Source organism: Coenobita brevimanus, chromosome 84 (genome assembly GCF_032717465.1).
Source record: "Coenobita brevimanus isolate Jiangsu-jjx chromosome 84, ASM3271746v2, whole genome shotgun sequence".
Classification (NCBI taxonomy): Eukaryota; Metazoa; Arthropoda; class Malacostraca; order Decapoda; family Coenobitidae; genus Coenobita; species Coenobita brevimanus.
Window position 1 is genome coordinate 47,836,999 of NC_137037.1, and position 17,949 is coordinate 47,854,947.

A 17,949-nucleotide genomic window follows, 5' to 3' on the forward strand; every position below is an offset into this window, starting at 1 on the left:
TCAAAATTTTCTGTCAGTATTGTATTAAAAATATATGCCGCATGTGGTAACAGCGTTAGAGTTTAATACTGTATGGTAGTGAGACCTTGGCAGTAAAGGAAGAGGATATTCATAGGCTGAAATGTACAAAAATGACAATGATTAGATGGGTGTGTAATGTGTCCTTGAATGTGAGGCCTGGTGGGGGGAGAAGGGCTAGTATTGCAACTGAAGACTTGAAAGGAAGGATGGGACTGGAGTGTATTGGTGCTGTGATGAGGAGGGGTAGACTGAGGTGGTTTGGGCATGTTTGAGAGGATAGAGGATGCCATTTGGGTGCAGAGGGTGAGAAGTGTGAATGTCAGGGGTATGGTTGCAAGAGGCAGACCAAAAAATACCTAGGACAAGGTCATAGACTGTAACCTCTGGGATAAGGAGCTAAATAGGGATGCTGCCAAAGATCAAGCAGCATTGAGAGCCACCATTGGGTGGCCAAGGCCAACGCATGCAAGCATGTTGGAGCCTTGATAAACAATATGATATGATATTTAATGTAAGATAAGTAAAAGATTTTTCCTCACTTTTCCCTGACAGTACCCTCATTTCCTTAAGCGGGAAGGAAATACACTACAGATAATGCTCCAGCGGCGCAAGAAATACAAAAACCGCACCTTCCTGGGCTTCAAAACGCTAGCAGTAGGAGTCATCAATATGTCACAGGTAATTGAAGTTCTTTTCCCTCCATCCTTCAGAGTTTGTGGGAGTAGTACATGTGGGTAAGTTATTCTAGAATTTAACATTTAATGGGGTTGTCATACCCTATTAATAATGCAAGGGTTACATGTAAGAGGAGTACAGTATTGTACTGTAATATGCCTTATTTTAAAAAATTATAACCTAAATAATTTAAGCATTATGTTTAATAAATGGTCTCTTTCTGGAAAGTATTATTGTGTGAGTAATTAAAAATATGCTCATTGACTCCAGTGTCAATGGGATGGCACTTGAAAACTGAAGAGAGCAACCTCATTTACTCAAGTTCAAAGTCTCAGCGATTGTGTTTAGTAAACTCTACTAAAACAAGTTTGAAACATCCATAACTAGGACCCACTGACTTCTCTGCAGTTGACTACACTTGTTTCACTTCATGCCTGTTCTAGATTATTGCCAGCAAGTTATCTTCCTATAAACCAGAAACGTACAGAAATGTCAATGATCAGGTGGATGTGCAGTGCGTCCCTGAGTGCAAGGCCTGGGGGGGTTAGGTTTATGATGGAAGAGTTGAGAGGTAGGATGGGACTGGAGTGTATTGGTATTGTGATGAGGAGAGGTAGGTTGAGGTGGTTTGGGCATGTGGAGAGGATGGGAGGATGATAATTGGGTGCAGAAAGTGAGAAATGTATTGGGGGTGGGGTTGCAATGGGCAGACCAAAAAAAAACCTGGAACAATGTCATTAAGTGTGACCTCAGGGTTAAGGGACTGAACATGGAGGCTGCCAGAGACTGAGCAGCATGGAGAGCCACCATTAGGTGACCAAGGCCAATGCATGCAAGCATGCTGGAGCCTTCAAAAACAAAGTGAAAAAAGCGAAACAAAATCACTTCATTCCAATTAGGCCTGCCCTGTTCCATGCTGGCTTATCTTATGAAAATATCTGTACAGTAAGTACTGTATATTCAAACTTTCTTCAGGTGTTGCAGCGTCCTGTGGATCGAGAACTGGAACTTTACAGTGAAGGGAAGGAGAAGGGAGCATCACTGGCCAGAGTTACCATGGTTTCTTTATCCTCCCAGCCAGTTGACACAGATGAACCAGGAGAGAGGACTAAGTCATTTATGGCAGATAATCCTGGTAAGTTTTGTGAGATGTTTTGTAATGATAAGTGTACTTTTAAAGGAGTTGTCAGGTGTTATTTAAAGTGAAGATTTTTTTGACTAGTACAGTTGAAATATTTGTAGTTGGTATTGTTCATTCACCTTAACTTGGCCCAGAGTTTCAACCATTTGCAACTGATTTGACAAGACAGTTTTATAGCTCTACATTTTTCCATAGGAATTTTTTGTGACTAGCACAGTATTCAGGATGAAGAGATGGCAATTTTACTTCAAGTGAAAGTGAAAAGAGTATACAATAGTTTATGGTACTGTATCATGTTTGTAACTGCAGTGCCATATGCAAGGAATTATCGTGTTTAATTTTGCATGAAGCATTTATTTTTGTCAGACATAAGTATTCCTGTAAAATGTTCATCCAAGTATGTTAGTATGAATTTTTCTTCATGGCAATTTAGCCTTCAGTGTTTGGTATAAGTATAGATTGAAAGACTTCAATAAATTACATGACTCAGTTTGCCAAACAGTTGCTGAACATTACATACAACAACACTGCAGTACACACAACACAGTTTTTAGGTAACAGCTGTCTGTAGTTGGGCAGATTGTTTATGAAAATGAGAAAGTGAGATCATTTTTACTCAAAAAGCCAGATATTGAAATGCTGCTATGTAGCAAAGACTTATGTAAAGATGTCCGCCCTTTGTGTGTCTGCAGCCATGGGTCCACTGTTGCTGCTGATGTCTCGAAGAATGTCCCACGGTCAGGGGAGCTCTTCCCCTCTTCTCTGCTCTCAAAATCCTTTTGAAAATTTCCCACCACTCTCTCAGATTTCAGCATTCAGAGGTTCTGATTGGAGAGTTTCAAGTAGTACCTTATTCTGTGTGTGATTTCCGGTTAACAAGTGATACTTTAGTGTGACACTAAATATTTACCTTTTTCACATTAATTGGGACACAACATCCTACATGTAGAAAACTCCTCTGAGGCCAGGAATTTGCTGCATGATGGTTATGTTTAAAGAAGTGTGGTCTTAAAATTTCTTTTAATACAGATTTTATAATGGTTAATACTGTAACACTGCTTGATACTCCTCATAATATAAATACATGTGAGAGGGTCATTTGATAGACTATTGGTCAATTTTTCCACTAATTTTTGCTTGGCATGCATCAGATTGGTGTTAAGAAAAAGCTGCTTTGCTACTTTGTCCCTGTTCTGAAGATGTAAAGCTTTTATGCTGCTAAAGCAAAGATTGGAGAGGGAAACCTAATATCATGGCAGCAATATGCTGTGACTGGGTGGCTTTGCTGCCCTGTTGTGCAAACATCCTTCAGTTCTCTCTCTCTCACCTGAAAGGAGGAGGATGGACTGCAGGAAAAGGGTTATTTCAGACTGCAGTCCACTGGGTTCATTCTCAGATGAGCCTGGGAAGAAAAAATTTTTTTACTGCAATATGACATGATTACTCTGTTCCTAGGGTGTGAATTGTCATTCTAGTCAGCTTGGTAGCTTGTCTGGAGTATGGAGGTTGTCTTATTGACCCCATCAGTCTAGTGACATAATTTTCATTTTGATCAGGCCACCACCAGACAGTGTTACAGAGTTTAAGGGAGATAACTTTTTGTGAAAGGGTTAAATGAAAGCTTTATGCAACCCTTTCAATTTGAAAAGGTCTTCTGAAGCTGAATAAAATCATCTGGTGATAGCAAGAATTAACTAAAAATTATGTCACTATACTGAAATGATGAAAATGTTGAAAATGTGCTGTACCTGATATTAATGGAAGCTTGAAAATTTTTCAGCTCCATACCTCCATACTATACTTTCATGTTTCCTAGAATTTAGAAACTCTGAAATAAAGGTATGCAATGCAGCACCCATATAGTGTACAGTACCACAGTTTAATGTAATATCTGACATAAATGTATGCAATGCAGCACACATATATTGTACAGTACCAAAGTTTAATGTAATATCCAGTGCAATTTTCATATGAAGAGTAAAATAGTGGGGTTTTTAACCTCATGAATCTGGGTGACATCCTTTGTTTAGCATTATTCATGTTGCTGCTTGACAGTTTTATTCAGCTTGGGAAATAGCTCATGAACTGAAGGGGTTTAAACTGTATATATATCACCCCTCTGTTTTGAAAGGTCTGTCCTGAGCTGAATAAAATTGTCAAGATGTAACAAGAATGTAACAGAAAAAATGTAATCTGACTGGGCGGGATAATAATACAGAGTACAGTAATACAGTTGTAACTTCTGTATGTTGGTATTACCTCAGACCGTTCAGTGGATCTGGTGGAGGTGTACACTGATGAGGATGAGGACTACAGCTCCCCAGATGAGGGCAGTGACTCAGAGCCCATCCTAGAAGAGGGAGCAAGGCGGCCACACCATCACCTCAGATCAAACACACGCTCAAAAAGCCTGCCTCCCAATGCTCGTGTAAGTTGTTGTTTCTCTCCTTTTAACTCTAGTACTAAACTTCCCAGTAGTAGGTGGGGTTACCCACCATTCACTCACATGATGTGCTACCTTTAGGTGACTCTGCACTGAATGATAAGCCAAATGGTTTCTTGCATTCCAGAAAACTAGGTATATACTCTATTGGGTGGTAATCATATAACAAAACAGATGCATAGTGGTCTAGTGGGTCAGGGTACCCCAGCCAAATGTGACCCATAAGAGTTTACATCCATTGGGCAATTTTGATACTGACATATTGAGTTGGCCATGTGTAGCTTTTTCTGACAGCAGAATAAAGATAGTTAACCCTTAACCCCATGAATCTGGTCACTTTTAGTATTAGTTTGCGCATGCTGCCTCCAGAGATGACTTTATTGAACCCAGGACAGTCCTCTAATACTGAAGGGGTTGAGTAAGACTATATCTAACTCCAGTGTGAAAAGTCTCCCCTAAGCTAAGTAAAAATTGCCATTAGAAGCAAAAGTATAATAAACACACACACACACACACACACACACACACACACACACACACACACACACACACACACACACACACACACACACACACACACACACACACACACACACACACACAGTACAGTAATTAAATTGAAGGGATTATGAGGGCAAGGGTTGACTTTGTTATATTATTGTAGCTACTGCAAGATTATTTTTTCAGCTGAGAGTATTAATGACCCCCTAAGGGTTATATTTTCAGTGTCTTGTCAAGACAACTAGTTGGGAAAATCAGATGTATTGTGCAACAGTTTTTGAGTCATGTTATACCTAACCTCTTTGATCCAGTGACATACAGTATTTACCATTTTGAAGAGGTCAAAAAAGGCTATACATTATGTAACCCCCAGGATTACAGTAGCAACCTCACTCCTAAACTGTATAAAGTTATTTGGAGAGGAGTTAACTGATGAATCATTAGTACATAATGATAGGTGGAACAGCAGGAAAACATTGGCCCTGAGGTACTCATGTTTTTAAACAAACTGCATCCTTTTTCACAGCAACGAAATTTGAAGCAGAGGTTCATTGCATTGCTCAAGAGATTTAAAGTTCCTGAGGCTCTGCAAGCATTTGAACAAGACCAGGAGTTGGATCCGAGAACAGGTATTTTGTCAGGTCGAGATCTCCCCCAGTTTTATCCTATCACTAAACAGTGTTCTGTAGACTGGCATAGGATTCACAGAAATCATGGAATGATATGTCATTTTATTTACTTTGTATAGCTTCCATTTTCTTTAATGTTTGCAGAAGAGGCAAAGGCAAATTTTTTTGGTAATTTTGGACAGATAATACAGTACCTAATTAAAGATTTTTTATGAATTTTTGTTTTTTGTGGATCCTGGCCATATGTGATGCATACTGAGTTTAAACATAATGCGTCTTTTATCACTGATATACAGAATTGGACAGATCATACAGTACCTAATTAAAGATTTTTTAAGAATTTTATTTTTTGTGGAGCCTGGCCATATGTGATGCATACTGAGTTTAAACATAATGCTTCTTTTATCACTGATATACAGAAATTGGTAGGTTTTAGAATTAAACCCTCAGTGTGTGAGCACTAGAAATGTAGCTTCCTACCTGCATTCCAAAGCAACTCATAAAGTAAGAAATTGGTAATTTAGCAGTCATTAGTAACACACCTTTTAAGTCTTAACATTACTTCAGATCATCTGTGCATAAAGTTCAGCTGCATTTTTGTTTAGTCACATTCCATAGCATAGATATAACAATGATCATCTGAGCTGTCCAAAGCATGAAGGACATATCGGAAGAAAAGATGCATTATTAAAGTTTCAGACAAACATGTATGTGATGAATTGCCATGCATATAGGCATTCACATAGCTGTCTTGCATCCACATTTATAATAACGGTATGATTAAACTTATCCCTACCTTCACACATGTATATGTTAACCTCATAATCGGATTTTACCATACCCAGGTATCCTAAGAACTCACCATAGTTTACACCTCCCTAAGAACCCACCATAGTTTACATCTCCCACTCCACCTTGTCATGAGCCTCCTCCAGATCCATGAATGTTATACATGAGCCATGTTGTATATTAAGGGTAAAAGTCACTGGTACAAGTAATTGGTTTTGTGAAGACAAGTAAACAATTTTTTTTTTTTTTTTTTTTTTTTTTTTTTTTTTTTTAAATGCTTGAGCTGTGTGTGTTTTATTTGTTACTTGGAAAAGAATATTTCTTGTGAGGAAAGATTTTGTACAGCGTTTTCTATATTATGCAAATTCAGAAGCAGGATAACATCATTTATATGTTTTCATGTCTTTATATACAAGTATACAGTATACTCACTAAATCTGGTTGGGTTAATGAGGAAAAAAAATAATGCAAACTGCAGAAACCCCTGTAGGACCAAAATTTACTCTGGGATTTACTAGTCAGTCATGCAAAATCCATTCACAGTCATTATGTTGTACACAGCTAATACAGTGCCAGCTGAAAATATAGCGAGATTCTGAAATAACTGAATAATAACAATTACACTTAGTCTTAGTTTGCTCCCCTGGCCTTCAGATGGGTGGAATTGTAAAATGAGGCATCCTCTAACTGTATAGTATTGTGGAATTATTGAATGTATGGCTATGAATTACAGTATTCTATTTTGAGTTCTTCATAAAAAAATTGATATATCCAAGTGAAACAGACTTTTTCTAAATTCACAAAAGTCTTTATTAGAAGTGCCAAAGTAGTAAAAAACTCTCATAGTGCTGGACTTAGTGAAGTTTGGATTTTTTTTAGTGTAGTACATTGACTAGAGATCCTTAAAAACAGCATTTACCACTCCGGTGATGCAAATTAGTTTAGAAATAATGATCTTTTGAGAGCTTATGTGTGCTTTGGTGATGTCAGCTACTACTGTCACCATAGACAAAGTGCACAAAGTAGAGCTTTGGTTTGAGTCACAATTTTTTTTTTTTTTTTTTTTTTTTGAATCAAAGAACAAACTGAATATCTCCTCCTCCTCCTCATCATCATCATCCAGACCTTCCCTCACACCATAAGTTGGGGTGAGGTAGGTTCCACAGAGCAAGAAAGAACCTGATAGAATTTCATTTTTCATTCATTGCCAGATGCCATGTATCCCAGACAGGGTGGCCAAGGGCTTAGAGTTAATTGTTTTACAGGGAGGGGCACTAATCCTCCACCAACCCCACTTGACGTAGGGATGCCAACAGCATCTGGTGTTCCCTGGCGGTCACCCATCCAGATAGATGAGATGCTAAAATCTCTTCAGCCATGAGACACTAAAATATCTTCACCCAAAGTAAAAGGTGAAATTGCAGGGAAAAGTGGTGACTTTGAATAATGTATGTGCTTAACATAACTTTCATCGAAAGTTACTCAACTGTGGCATGTTCTGCTCACTTGTTACTTAATTTTATGTACATAATAATATGATATCATGTTTCCTTGAAGGAATTCCCATGCTGAGATTGGCCAAAGTACAGCTGATGTCTTCTGTGAATGGGAAGCTAGGTTAAGTTCCAGAACCACCTGTTTACTTCCCAACACTTGCTGTAAATCCAAGATGTATAATAAGATTTCGGTAGTAGGAGGGGGTGCTCGCCATCCACTCACTCGATGTAGTGCTGCTCTCAGGTGTCTGCTCATTCCTCTCCTCCATCCTTCTTTCTTTCCATCATCTTCCTTCTTTCTTTCCTTCATTCTTTCCTCGTCCTTCCGCCTATGGGTAACTTCACACTTCTTCGTCTGACTTCCTTTCCTTCATTTTTTCTCTTCCTTCTGCCTGTGGGTGACTCTACACTGAGTGACAAGCCAAATGGTTTCCTGTACACCAGGAAGCCATTTGCTATACTTTGTGGTAACCATATAACCACCTTTGGTGCCTGGTTTAGTGGGTAATTACGACATTCCAATCGGATTGAGCCAGTGAAGGTTCATATCCAAGGTGTGGTTGGGGTTTATTGATCACAATGCCACTCAGGGATGAGTGAGGCTGGTCACTCTTATCTTAAATGTCAGGACCAACTTGCTTAGCCCTGGGCTTCCACGCTCCTTATGAGGCAGTGTAGGACTGGATGATGAATGGATGGATAATGAGATTTATAACTGTGTGAAAATCTCGGCTTGGATGTGAACTCAGTTTACTTGTGGCTGAGTTCCTTTTTAAGAATGATGATTGCGTGGCTAGTGACCAAGTTTGTCGACACACTTTTCTTATGGTATCTCCCAGGGTAAGTGGTGGCCATCCATCTACTTAGTCTTGTTTTGCATTGTGTAATTTATAGATGAAGCAAGATGTAAAAATATAGTTCATGAAGTTTCAGGAAAACAGTGATAACACCAAAAACCATAATTCATACACCATATTTGAGCACTGACTTTATTATATGTGTTTTTATGCATAACCAAGAGTCTTAGATAGGTGAAGTGGAAAAAGAAAAGTATTTGGTGATGGTAGTTGCTAATGTGTGTGTGTGTGTGTGTGTGTGTGTGTGTGTGTGTGTGTGTGTGTGTGTGTGTGTGTGTGTGTGTGTGCACCCACACATGCAAGTGTGTGTGCATGCATGCATGCATACTTGTGTGTGTTTGGTAGTGGTGGTGGTGTGATGAGACGTGGGGCAGTTGCCATGTTACCACACAGCCACCCCTCGAGCCAGGTTGAGACAGTGATTGTGTTGTCTACTGACTCTTGTAGTTTGAGTAAATAACATTGTACTCATGGTAGTTGCCAAAGTTACCATTTTTCCATAACAGTTTTGTTAAATAATCATGAATAATAAAGTTCTTTGTAGTAAGAAATGAAGTGAAAAATTTGTGTTTTATGGCCATGGACTTGGATGATAGGCAAAACAAAGTGTGGCAGTGTATGAGATAGTTGCCTTGGTAGCACACAGGCCTCTTGTATTGTAATTGCTAGTCTGAGTTGATCTTTTGTTGTTTACTGACCCTCCCACAATTGATAAATTAACTTTTTACAAATGCTAGCACCTAGAATAACCATATCTCTTTCATAATACATACAGCATCTGACACTGGTATGATGCAAGTGCAAGTGTAGAGACACCTAGCCATCAGCAGATGTTCTCAAGGCATGAACCTTCACCTGTCTGAATTTTAATTATGGATAAAAGATTACCAGAAATAAACTCATAAGTATTTGAACCTGCAAATTTTATAGGCACACTTTACTATACTAAATTATTTATTTGTAATCCATTCTTATTAAAAATATTATGGAATACAGAAGGTATTGCAGCATAATTGTACTGTGGTGCTATCACAGAACATACTTTAGGGTAAATGTGTTCTGATACAATGTGAAATTCCTGTATAATATTTACAAGCAATGTTTTCTTCTTTCTCTCTCTAGATGCAACCTCGCCCTATTCTTGGGTGGAAAAAGAGGTCAGTATGATGATGATGATGATATTTACAGGGGCTGAAGTTGATGAAGCTGTCATCGAGGATCTTTTTGATGAGCTGGAGGACATGAGTGACTCTGGACCTGAAGTGGACACAATCTCCATCACATCCACCCCCAAGCCCTCACTCCGGCCATACTTCTCGTCTTCTCGCTCGCTCCTCAATGAAGGTCTGTCTGTCTGTCTGTCTGTCTGTCTGTCTCTCTCTCTCTCTCTCTCTCTCTCTCTCTCTTTTAAATATGAATGTAGGGATGGGACGGAATACAATATGCCCTCTGCATAATGAACTAATATGGTGGAACAGTAAGTTATTAAATCCAAAAGTTTATTAATTCTGATGTTCAACAGTCATTTTAATTTGTGAGCCAGGTTCATTAGATACAGTATGATATCCTAAGTATTGACATATAGTAGACCTTCTGCTTGTGCAGGATCACCTGGCATGGTTGAATAAATTGCTGTTCAGGTCGTCTCTTTCATAGAAATAGTATGTCACTTGCACGGACTTGTAATGGATTGAACTGATATCTATGTCAGCTTGGGCTGCAGGACATTTAATATCACCCATATGGTGACATCACAACTCCCGGAATCCTCTACATGTCCTTCTGTGGCCTGGGTGAGCATGTGCTGCATCTCCTTTGACCAGAGTTGACCTACAAGATGGAACACACTGTCTCTCAATGGTGTCTTTACTATGCAACCCCACAGTGTCTTATGATTCATCGTCTGTAAACTTTTGTGATCCAGTATTGCCTCAAGCAACAGGTACAAGCATAAGTCCTCTTCTCCGTCAGTCCAAAAGGAAATCCTGCATCACTTGGAGAACCATGACAGAGTGTGCAGTGTAGCAAAAGCAACTATAATATCAATGAAGTGGTTGGAAAACATGATAGTGCCATCAAGGAAGCTCCTGTTTAAAATGAAGTTGCCATTTAAGACTTTTCTACTGATGGATATTTCCCCACGCCACCTACCCTATCTTGCTTGAAGGCATTCTGCAGCAAATGTGGTGTTCCGCCTCCCAAACACCACCGCTGAGATTCAGCGCTCCAACGAGGTCATTTCATGCTTTAAGAAATGGTATCTGTAGTGCATCTGCGAGGAAATGCTGGAGAAAAAGGGTGGGGGGAAGGAGGACTTGAAGGAGTTAAAGGAGGTGGACTGGGGGAGGGGAGAAGATAGAGGTGGACTTTTCCATTGGAGGTCCAGTGTCACCTGAAAACACCTTCACAATCTTTAATTGAATTTTGGAAGAATTATGACCGAAGAAATTCTGTGTACAACATTGTGAAAGCCTGGGGAAAAGCCTTACTAGAGGTGATAAAGCTCAGCTGGGAGAAGGTGCTGTTGCCATGAATATCCATCAGTGTTGCATGAGCCAATCTTTGATACATTGTTTACTGCAGCAAAAACAGCCCATTGCATCCCAGAGGAATAATTCAGCAACATTATGAGGGAGATGATGCTCCAGCTGCTAGAAAACACCACAGAAATTTTGACAGAGTACCTCATTGTCCAAGCTGAAGAGGAGGAGGTAGCATAGACCCAACAAGCTGTGCAGAAGCCTCAGTCTCTCATCACCTACCTTCAGCTTCTGTCCCAGCCAATTCCCCTTTCCTCACTTGCCGAACCCAACTCACCAGCTCAATCTGTCGTACTTTCCCTACCACCCTTGCCAGTGGTCATCACAACAGCTGCTGGAGACCCTTCATATGGAAATGCCTGTGATTTTGATTGGTTTGAGCTTACACTAGGGACTAGCGCCTGCAGTGAGGAATTGGAGGCAAATCCCAGCCTCAACTTATCAGCCTTGGATCAAGGCTAGCCATTCGTCGTTTTTGTTTTTAAAGGCTCCAACATGCTTGCATGTGTCGGCCTTGGTCACCTAATGGCGGCTCTCCACGCTGCACGATCCATTGCAGCCTCCCTGTTCAGTCCCTTAACCCTAAGGTCACACTTAATGACCTCGTCCCATGTCTTTCTCGGTCTACCCCTCATAACCCCACCCCCAATATTAACACTTCTCACCTTCCTCTCCCAATTATCATCCCCCATCATCTGTGAAGGTGATTTTTATGTATTGCTTTCAACCTGTCACTGTCTTATACCTGTTTTACCTCTGTACAGTTTTCTCTGCTGTAGTTTAGGTCATACAGAGCCTTGTATAGGTATATTGGGGTCAGGCTGAGGATTGGTTTGACACATTTGATTTTTGTCATGGAAAATAGATCTCTGAGCATACAGTTTTTGCATACATGGTACCCTAGGTTACAACAACCACACAAGCAGAGGATCTGCTGTGTAGTTTTGTTTTTTAACTTTCTGTAGGTTCAGTACAGTGCTGTACCATGCAACTCGGTATTGTGTGCAAAAACATACACAATGCCAGGCAGTGCAATAATGAAGCCATAGGTCAGTTGGTCAACTGCATCTGCCTTATATACAGAACCAATATCTGTATAAGTGGAGATTGTTTGGTTAGCTCAGAGAGCTCATTAAGTGATATTCTGAAAGTAGAGGTTCATTGTAAAGAGAGTGTACAGTACAGTACTGTATTACATTTATTACTCTTAGTAAGTGGCGTAGAGGACCTCTTAGATTTGAAACGAGGCATTTCCCCCCCACTTTAAAATAGGCAAGTAGCATAAAATATGGTTAGGTATAATGAGTGTTCATGTCATTAATAAGTTGAGATTGTCCAGGTGATACAGGTATGTCTGTATCATGATTTTACTTTGCTTTCAACTTTTTTCTTTTTTTTTTCTGGCATGCATTTCAGTGGTTTAAGATATAAGTCACACGTACTCTGGACAGAGTGAAGGGATTATGATTGGGATTTTTATAAAACTTCATTGTAGTTAAGTAATTTTGATCATGATCACTGATTCAATATGCATGAGTGGTTACATTTACATTTGTATTTAAGATGGTCTTCAGAGATGGCAGTTTTAAATTGTGTGTAAATGTGGATTTTTCACATTATTCTACAAGGCTTTTTTATAATAATATCTGTCCTGCTTGTACTAACTTCATATATTTTATTATTAAACATCTGTTAATTACCTGGTCCATGCATGATGTGGAATGAGCTAACAGGTTATATTATTATAAGGAATCTCATGCCAATAATATACTTTTAGATGGTAATTGAGCTCCAGCATTACAATGTCCCATTGTCAGTTCATACAGTAGCTGGAGCATGTGGTAGACTCAGAGAACAGTAGTGTACTGTACACAGAGTGGTGATGTTAATTATGAAAGAGGGCACTTTTAACTAGTTTAGTTTATATTGTTGATTGTCAGTAATGTTTTTGAGTTTGATATTTCAGAGGCCTTCAGCAGTACATATCATTACTTTCAGAGTTAAAGATTGCAGTAGATGTAGACATGTACTGACAGAGATGCTTCATCTGGAAGTCTGCAGTATCCTTTGTAGTTATATATTGCCCTTATGGCTGTGATATAATAGTGGTTTCTTTACAGTCATAATTAGAAAGTACCTCATAGAATTTCTCAGCAGTCAGAATTAAACCCCACCTCATAAATTTTACATTAATGACATGAGTCCACTGAATTCTGTACAGACATTACTGAAGATTCACACACAGATCTGCACTGTACTTGTTTATCTATTTCCACACAGGTGCTGACCACCCAATTTTTATTTTCCAGTAATATCTCTGCTTGTTCTGAAGCAGCACTTTACATGATTTGCATCTTTCACGTGTTGACTTCCTTATGTGTAGTGTTCATAATTTGTTGTGCTGTTCAGTCCTATGATGGTTTTTCAAACTTATGGTCATGCCCATATATTTATGTTTGAAGTGAGATAACAGCCTTTTATGCTTTCTTGTAATTGTATTTTAAATTAATTAAATATTATCTTTTTTTAACATGTAAATTGTACTGCATTAATGTCAGGTAGCTTTATTACAGTAAAATGCTCTAAGGAAATATTCTGCAGCATAAAGTCTTCGGTATTTGTGTAATCCATCAATTGGCCCCACATGGAAAATTGACAGTCTATCCCTTTCAAAGCCATCATATCTAATCCTGTTGGTGTTGACACAGGGGGTACTTACCTGCGACTGAAGGTTCCAGGTGCGTTACATCCTCATGGTGTTAAAGGTGCTCCCAGAATGCTTTTTTGGCTTGGTGGTGTGTGGTGTTTGGATCTGTACAGTGTGCCCTCCATTTTCATAGATTTGATACGGCAATCATAGTTTTTTATGCTATGTTTTTGTGGTGATGATATTTTCTATATGACATAGTTAAAGTAGCCTTTTATTTTTTAATCCACATTATTATTTTTATAGTTTCAGACATAAACTCTCCAAAAGAATTTAGCCATTTTGTCAATGGAGAGCTTGCTGTTTTCAGCCTTACACTTATAATGCCTGTTCTGTCAAATGGGATTCATGAAAGATACTTTCACATTATTTTTGAAACTTACTGTTTCTGTTTTAGGTTGGAATGCCCACAGTTAATTTGATAACTGTTAGATGTATGTAGAGGATATCTTTTGCATATATTAATGGAACATATATCATGCATGCTTTTTTTTTTTTTTTTTTTTTTTTTTTTTTTTTAATGCCTGCTCTGAAGTAATTTAGGTTGTGATCATTCCAACCAGGCATTGTAAACATTGATATGAGGATCTTTTCCTTAATGTGAAAGAGTTCGTTGTCTGTTGTTGTAGTTAGACTGCACAAGACTGTCAGATCTGCAGCACTGTGTATGATTGCTCTTGTAAATTTTGTTGCCTGAACTACTAATTGTACAGTTATACTACCTGGTTCTGCAGTGTAGCATTATTAATAGTTAATTGTACTGACTCTGTGACAGTTTTAAACATTGAAAAACCAAGCGACAGTGGTATTCATGCATTTTTTAATTATGAGAAACACGTTAGATACTGTATATTGTACTGTAGGCTCAGACTCATGTTTCAGAGTGCCGCAACTTGCAAAATGCCCAACCTTGTTAATATCTGTAGGTGAATGTGTAGAAGGCTGACTTCATCAAGCACATGTTACATAGTTCATTCAGCACCAGTAGGCGTAATTAAATTATCATATGCTTTGAATGGTGGATTATTAGTTGGTTGTTTATAGTTTGGGACCTTTACATATGGTACACCTTGATTTAATGGAACCAGGTAGTACATTATTTCCACTGGTCACAGTGTTATGGTTAAGGAGGGAGGGTGGAGGGAAAGTTTTCTTTTTCTTTTTCTTTTAAGGAAGAAGGAATCAAAGGCCAGAGGCCCATAAGATTGTTCCCTCTGAGAAAAAACAAAAACAAGATAACAGAGCGCCAAATTCAAGATCTGTTCATTTTGAGATGCCTGGGTACACTGCGTTTGAAAGACTGGAGGTCATACGTAGTAGGAAATACAGACAGAGGAAGATAGTTCCAGAGTTGAAAACTATTGAAACTATTGTTTAGTATCGTTGGTTTATATAGGCTCCAGCTTGCATGCATGAGTTGGCCATGGTCACCTAATGGCAACTATCCACACTGCTTAATCTCTGGCAGCCTCCCTATTCAGTCATATATCCCTGAGGTCACAGTTTATGACCTCGTCCCAGATCTTTTGGGGTTTGCCTCTCACAGCTTTATCCTTAATGTTCATACCTTTCATCATCTGCACTCAGTTGTCATCTTCCATCCTCTCAAGTTGCTCACACCATCTCAGTCTACCCACTCTCATTAATACATTCAAGTCCCATCCTTCCTTTCAACTCTTTATTCCCGGTCCTAACCCTCCAGGCCTCACATTCAAGGATGCACTACACATCCATTAAATTATTATCATATCTGTGCTGTTGAGCCTATGAATATCCTTTTTCTTTATTGCCCAGGTCTCGGTATCATAGAGTATTACACTCCTAACTCATACTGTATATCATGGCACCTTAGCATGGAGTGAGACCCCTCTGTGTCAGGAGAGGCAACAGCTCTGTAAACTTCCTCCAGCCACTCCTTACCTTAGCCACCTCCAGCACATAACATGTCCCCCAAACAGCAAAACTCCACATGCTCAAGAGACTCTCCAGCGAGATCAGACATTTCATACTTCCCAGTCTCTATATGCTCTCCCCAATACACCACGCATATGAAATGAGCATTATTTTACAGCCTACCTCTAATACCACTACATATTTTACGCACCCACTTATCACAAACATTGTACAAGACAGAGTTACTTCCCACACCCTTTTGGCAAACTGTACCTGGTCACAATCCCACTGCTTTGACAGTACTGTCACCATCTGTAGATATCATAACTTTTGTTTTATCCATGTTTACTCTCAAGTCCTTGTACCCCATTCCAACTCCCCACCTCCTAAATCTCTCCTCTGCATATAATGAATTGCTTCTGATCAGTGCTGTAGTGACATTACCCCTTTCTGTTGTCTGGCAAGCCCAAGTTCTAAGCTAAGCTCTGTATATCCTTTGGTAGCAGGAACAGCAATAAATATGGAAAGTAGTGTTGATCGAATGAACTTAATGATCTCAGAACTGTACAAGAACACCTTTTGAAAAGTTGATCCTCTTCTTTTACCACACTAAGGCTATATAGTTACGTACCTTTGCAAGTCATTCATCTGATATCATTAAGGCTGTATAGCCTTTCACTTTTGTTTGCAAGGCAATCTTTCGATGTCACTAAGGCTGTATAGCCATGTACATTTGTGTACAAAACTGTCATATGCTGTCACTAAGGCTGTATAATCACATACCTTTGTTTGCAAGGCAATCATCTGATGTCACTAAGACTGTATAGTCACAAACCATTGTTTACAAGATGGTCATCTGATGTCATTGGACATAAAAACCAGTGAAAATAATTCCTCTTTGTATTAGCATATGATAGTATGAATGGAGTAATTAATGAAAGTTATTAGATGTAGAGTGGCCTCAGCACTCTAATTTTAGTGGGCACCATGGATGTATTTACTTATATATATGTATGTTTCTAATTTATTTCATTACACTTCTAGTTTTCACTGTATTTGTATAATTTGTGTTTTAAAGACTGCCTTTCATGATTTGGTTTTAAGCCTTTCTTGAGCACTAACGAGCTTCTCTGAAATGAAGTAGAGTGCTAACTAAGAAAAAATCAGATATTGTTAATAATACTCTCTTCAAAAACTGCAAGGAAACTGTTGACCTTACACAAAATAAGAATACTTTTGCTGAAGGGACAGGATAATAACAGAATATAGTGAAATGGTATTTATTTTGTTTCCAGAGCACACACACACACACACACACACACACACACACACACACACACACACACACACACACACACACACACACACACACACACACACACACACACACACACACACACACACACACACACACACACACACACACACACACACACACACACACACACACACACACACACACACACACACACACACACACACACACACACACACACACACACACACACACACACACACACACACACACACACACACACACACACACACACACACACACACACACACACACACACACACACACACACACACACACACACACACACACACACACACACACACACACACACACACACACACACACACACACACACACACACACACACACACACACACACACACACACACACACACACACACACACACACACACACACACACACACACACACACACACACACACACACACACACACACACACACACACACACACACACACACACACACACACACACACACACACACACACACACACACACACACACACACACACACACACACACACACACACACACACACACACACACACACACACACACACACACACACACACACACACACACACACACACACACACACACACACACACACACACACACACACACACACACACATTATATATATATATCACTCTCATCTTAAATGTGAGGACCAACTTGCCTTGCCCCGGGCTCCTACACTCCTCGTGGGGGAATGTAGAATTGATGGTGGATGGATATATATGTATGTATATATATATATATATATATATATATAATTTGTGGTAGGTGGGGGCGCTCACCATCCACTCACTCAATGTAGTGCTGCTGTCGGGTGTCTGCCCTTTCCTCTCCTCCATCCCTCCTTCCTTCCTTCCATCCTCTTCTGTCTTTTCTTTCTTCATTCTTTCCTTGTCCTTCTGCCTACGGGTGACTTTATAC

General features: G+C 39.4%; 1 protein-coding gene across 2 annotated transcripts in view; it reads left to right on the forward strand.

Moving 5' to 3' along the window:
* The window catches only part of KrT95D (phosphofurin acidic cluster sorting protein KrT95D), a 393,377-nt gene that overhangs the window by 345,071 nt on the left and 30,357 nt on the right, over nucleotides 1-17,949 (forward strand). For both annotated transcript variants that reach the window (XM_080280420.1, XM_080280421.1), the window contains exons 3-7: nucleotides 574-699; nucleotides 1,672-1,831; nucleotides 4,102-4,265; nucleotides 5,308-5,422; nucleotides 9,741-9,896. In XM_080280420.1, coding sequence (XP_080136546.1) covers nucleotides 574-699; nucleotides 1,672-1,831; nucleotides 4,102-4,265; nucleotides 5,308-5,422; nucleotides 9,741-9,896 — 721 coding nt within the window. The remainder of the gene's footprint in view (nucleotides 1-573; nucleotides 700-1,671; nucleotides 1,832-4,101; nucleotides 4,266-5,307; nucleotides 5,423-9,740; nucleotides 9,897-17,949) is intronic.